The sequence below is a fragment of the Neodiprion virginianus genome, chromosome 7 (assembly GCF_021901495.1).
Source record: "Neodiprion virginianus isolate iyNeoVirg1 chromosome 7, iyNeoVirg1.1, whole genome shotgun sequence".
Lineage (NCBI taxonomy): Eukaryota > Metazoa > Arthropoda > Insecta > Hymenoptera > Diprionidae > Neodiprion > Neodiprion virginianus.
In genome coordinates, this window is record NC_060883.1 from 17,871,959 (window position 1) to 17,877,397 (window position 5,439).

General features: G+C 41.8%; 1 protein-coding gene across 1 annotated transcript; it reads left to right on the forward strand.

Annotated features, from left to right (window-relative positions):
• The first annotated feature begins 303 nt into the window (after positions 1 to 303).
• Positions 304 to 3,089, forward strand: LOC124308826 (arylphorin subunit alpha-like). The gene is made up of 6 exons (XM_046771955.1): positions 304 to 612; positions 709 to 1,048; positions 1,131 to 1,546; positions 1,655 to 1,971; positions 2,055 to 2,392; positions 2,506 to 3,089. Exons 1-6 carry the CDS (start codon positions 397 to 399, stop codon positions 2,916 to 2,918), a joined length of 2,040 nt encoding a protein of 679 aa, XP_046627911.1. The 5' UTR covers positions 304 to 396; the 3' UTR covers positions 2,919 to 3,089.
• Positions 3,090 to 5,439: the final 2,350 nt, after the last annotated feature.

Here is a 5,439-nt window from a genome sequence, read left to right on the forward strand (position 1 = left end):
AATAATTTTTATTGTTAGGGCACGTCAATGGCCTTTTCGAATATCGATGTGATGATGAAAACCTTTCAAGACCAGCAAATACTGTATACATTGCCATGTACACGTACCTGTTTTACCAAATATGCAAGATATTCCTATCGGTAACATTGTCGCATCATGACCTATTTGCGATAACTGCGCAACGGTTCTTTATCATTTGTCAAATTTACTGTGTGCACAAGTGCACAGGGGTTACAAAAAATGATTGCGACACAGTTTCGGTGAGTATAAAAGACCCCTTGATGTTGAATCGTTACACTTCGACCTGAACAAGTAGTCAGAACGGTCTTGCTCGTTGCATACGAGAACGTTGATCGGGTATACACGAAGGAAGAGGAGCCGAAGATTTTATAGAAAATGATTCGGCAGGTGGCAATTCTTGCCGTCGCGGCATTCTGCCTTGCGGCGTCTGATCCCGTCCGTGTGAGGGCTCACGACAACGATTTGGCCTTAAGGCTGACCTACGATTTAGTATGGAGAACTCAACGGACGGGCAAGTTATCCAAAGAAGTTCAGGACAACGTGGATCCCAACTTCAGCATCCCGAATCACCTGCTGACCTGGCCGGACAAGGTAAGAAATTTATAACTTGGCACTTCTGGTAAATAACGGAAAAAGCAGCACAGATCGGCTGAAGGTTAACACTGCTCACATCGATTCTGTAAACAGGAAGCGCTCGCGGACTTCTGGGCACGATACCAGTACGGAATGCTTCCACCTGGCGCAATTTTCTCCATCTACTACCCTGACCAGCTTGAAGAAGCTGTGTCGATCTTCAAGGTCATGCACACCGCAGCAAACCCCTGGCTCTTCTTCCAATTCAGTGTTTGGGCGTTCAAAAACGTCAACCGTGAATACTGGACGTACGCTTTAAACATGGCCATCATGTACCGAGACGACTTTAAGTCAATGGCTATGCCCAGTCCCCACACCATTTTCCCTAACTACTTCTTCAACACCGACGTCTTGCACCAATTACACACCTTCAGAATGGACTACCAGTACGAAGGTAAGACGATGACCATTCTTTACTAACGTACAACAGTAAAACGGAGTCTGAAACCCTCATCCGTTCCCTTTTTTTTGAACAGCTATCGAAGGAGGAGAGAACGTCCACGAAGTAGTCGTGCCGGGCAACTACACCAACTGGTACATCACGGGATCAATGAATCCCGAATCGAACCTCACGTACTACCTTGAGGACCCAGATCTCAACAACTTCTACGCCTACCTACACGTCGAATCGCCGTTCTGGATGTCGAGCACAATGTACAACCAGTTGTCACATGAATTCAGAGGATCGGTTTACTTCTGGGTTCACCATATGTTGATTAACCGTTACCGCATGGAGCGCCTGTCCCACAGAATTCCGATGATGGAAACTATCGATTGGAAACAACCGATCGCCATGGGATATGATCCACAGATGACTTACTCAAACGGCCTTCACTTCCCGCGTCGCGACGAATGGACCAGAGTCCCAATGTTTAAACATCACCACGTTCAGGTAAACGGATGGAGAGTTAATACTAGAATACACAACAATATAAGATTTAAACTTATCTTATATTCTGTGATGATTGGTTAGAGTTAATTGACGTTGTTTTTTTTCCAGCATCTAGAAAAGTACGAAAGTCGCGTAATGGAGGTCGCAGAGTCTGGAATCGTTGTGGAAAGAGATGGAAACCTCAAGCACCTGAACGACGCAGAGGGCCTTAACATATTTGGTAACATCGTGGAAGGCAACAATGACTCCTGGAATTCATTCTACTACGGATCGGTGGACCACCTCAGCAGACACATTCTTGGATTCTGTCTTGAACCTGAGAACAAATACCAGATCCTTCCCAGTGCCCTTGAGCACGCTTCCACTAGCATGAGGGACCCAGGCTTCTACAGAATATACGATAAAATCGACGACTACTACAGGACGTGAGACGATCTAACAATCTTTCCAAATGACCACAATTCTTTCCCTACAATCAAACAAGTGACTATACGTTATGTCTCTTCAGGTTCATGAAACGCCTCGGGCCCTACACGAAGAATGAGCTGGCTTCACCTGGAATCACGGTCACCGAAGCTTCCGTTAGCAAACTTGTAACTTACTTTGAATATACCAACGTCTTTGTGACGGGTGTGAACAGAACCGCCGACAACAAATGGGTGTCATTCTACGTTCGTCAGCGCCGTTTGAACCACCATCCATTCGATGTCAATATCAAGGTTCACACCGATGAAGCAACCAAGGCCAGCGTTAGCATTTTCTTCGGACCCAAATACGACCAGTATGGCAGAAACATGACCGGCACATCCAAGTACTTCTACCAAGTTGATTACTGGGTCACAGATCGTAAGTGCATACGAGTAAAAAGAACCACACCAAAAAAGAAAAGAATTCATGCAAGCATGAATACACGGTCTTTCGTTCACTCTAATGAATCACTGTTACTTCTATCATTCTAGTCAAGAGTGGCGATAACGAGATCATCCGCAAGAGCACGGAGTTCACCTTGTCCGTCGTTGACCACAAGAACGACGAGCACTTCTACAAGACCGTTAATAAAGTCGTTCAAGGAGTGGACCCAGTGCCGAAGAACCCCATCCCAACTGGATTCCCGAATCGCCTGGTTCTGCCCAGAGGTCGACCAGAAGGAATGAAATTCCAGATCTTCGTGGACGTCAGAAAGTTCGACGAGACCAAGGCGAAAACGCTTAAGAGTCGGTTCTTCACCAAGGGCATAACCATAGACAAGCCCTTCGGATTCCCTCTGGACAGACCGATGAAGGCATACACCTTCAGCCTGCCCAACATGTACCTGTTCACCACCGACATTCACTACTATGAGGATGAGTCAAAGTTGAACCTGACTGCTTAACCTTTAAGATTAAGATGGTTAATCCAGACTGCTCGACGCTAATGGTAAAACAATCGCTCAGTCCAATTATCACTCTCTCGACCGATTCAAGATATACGTTTTGGTCGAATATTTAATCAAGTACACTGTAGAAGTTAGTAGACACAAATAAAAACTATAATGCATTCCGAACACGTCAAGCTTATTTATATTTCTTACCCTTCAATATATACGTCGGTTTTTTTTTAGGTTTTTTTTTTTTTTTCCTGAACAGTAAACGATGTGCAGCATACCCGGTCGAAATTTGGCGCCTACATTTGATCCTACCAAGGTTCAGATAAACCTACTTTGAAGGCAACTGAACCTAGAAAATTGACCCTCTAACTCCTAGAAATTTAAGACAAACCCTACGTGGCACTCTCAGTAGACAATTGAACTTACATATTTCGATGCTATTTAATCTACAGCTCCTCCATTGGACATGTCACTCCTTCTCTACGTAGACAAGTGTACACAATGAATCGTCGAAGGGATATTTGGACATAATTTTCATAAGCTTCAATAACATTTGAAAACTAAGTACTGCATTGCAACTGTACTTAATCAACGTTCTTACAAATACAAAAATCCTTTTAACTGATTGGATATGTTTTTCTATTTATTGTTATTTTCATTTAATTTCATACATTTTAATAGTAATTTTTTTTTTGTTTTTTATTTCGGTCATAATCAATTCGAATCGATGGACCTTTCTGTGAGCTCGCGCCTGTACTATATCACGTTATTTCTCGATTCCCCGTATAGGCGCTTTCTAACTGTACCATCAGAGTAACGGTAAATCCATGTGACGCTAAACACGTAACTTCGGTACACACTCACAACACCTACGCGATAAATTTACTCTGTGATAATTTAACAAAATCATTTCCACGCCACTCTGGGATTCCGAGGATTTCTTCTGGTTTGCTGGTCACATCGCATCGACGTGTTATTTTCACTTCATAACTCTCATCATATAATTCTTACATGCATATTCAGGCTGTGTACTCACGCATCCATATTCGTTTACTTTTGAGCACCGAGAAACGATGTGCAATACTTATTTTTAGTTTATGACGACTAATTACCTACGGTACTTTATGCTGGCATGTAAGTTATGTAATATGAAGTTAATTTTTGGATTCAAAGTTTAAATTCTTCTAAAACCTTTCAATCAGCTAATGTTTCATTGTTGACGTTTATAATTCTCCTCAGATTTGTCGTTAGCGTAAACTAAACTTTTTTTTTCAACTCTAATTTTTATAGAAGTACTAATCCGGCGTCAAGTCAAGTTGAAATTTTTCAGATATAGTAAATGAGCGAGTACTTCAACATTCCACACTCATTTCATGAAATATTTCATTAAAATACAAATAATCATGGAAATTCACTTTACTGTGAAGAATCGACAAATCACGTTTTATACCTAATAAACGAAAATCGGTTTTAAAACTGTATTTTGAAAAAATGTATCACGTCTGGTATACAATAACATGATTGAATAAAAACTGCAGACGATGAAACTGTATACTATTCCTTCCACCGCATATCGCTAAATTATAGTTACATTAACATACCTCTACAATTATGCACTTGATCGAGACAGTGAAATTGATTTCCAATTTCATAAAGCCCGATGCAAAGTCTGGTCTGTCAAAATCCACGAGAAGTATGATGTATCCAAGCCACCTGTAATAGCCATACCACGATGTGCTGTAATTATAGAACCACGCATCAAATACCGTTGCAGTCTCAAACGAATATCGAGATGTTCTCATTGCTCATACTTGAAATCGGATACCAGCTCTACCTAAGAGTCAGTATCAAAGACGCACAGGACTCCCGATTATCTGTCAAGGTCATATACGATTTTTTATAGGAAAGAATTCGGTACTCTCTATAGTAATGGAAACTTTCAATAACGGACAATGAATGTGTACAATATAATTACCACCGCACGTCGCGATATTACAATAATTATAGGTATGACTATGTATGTCCAAATCATCATAATCTGCATGGTGACGAACATCAACTCATCTATATCTGTACATTGCGCATGAAGATGATATCGAATTTCACTGAGATTCCTACAAAATCTTATCTACGATAAAATCGATGACAATTATAATGGTTTTGCCATGACGCGGTAAGCTGTAATAATAGAGACAGCACGAATCGAATACCCTTGGGGTTCATTGTCAGACGAACATCGAGAAGGTGTCATGGCTTACCTCGGATCCAAGACCAGTTCCGCTCAAGATTCAGTATCAAAGACGCACGAGACTCCTGGTTATCGGTCAAGGTCAAGCATCCTCCTCCAAAAGGAAGTCGGTAGAGGTGGTTTCACCTGAGTGGATCACACTTCTAGCCGGGTCTCCGTATAGTCTTTCCATTATACACGCCGCATAACGCTACATAACGCCGGCGTATTATATATAGAATGTAGCACGTTAACCTGCTGCTCCTTCCACAACAAGCAGGAAGATTCCTCGGACAACAC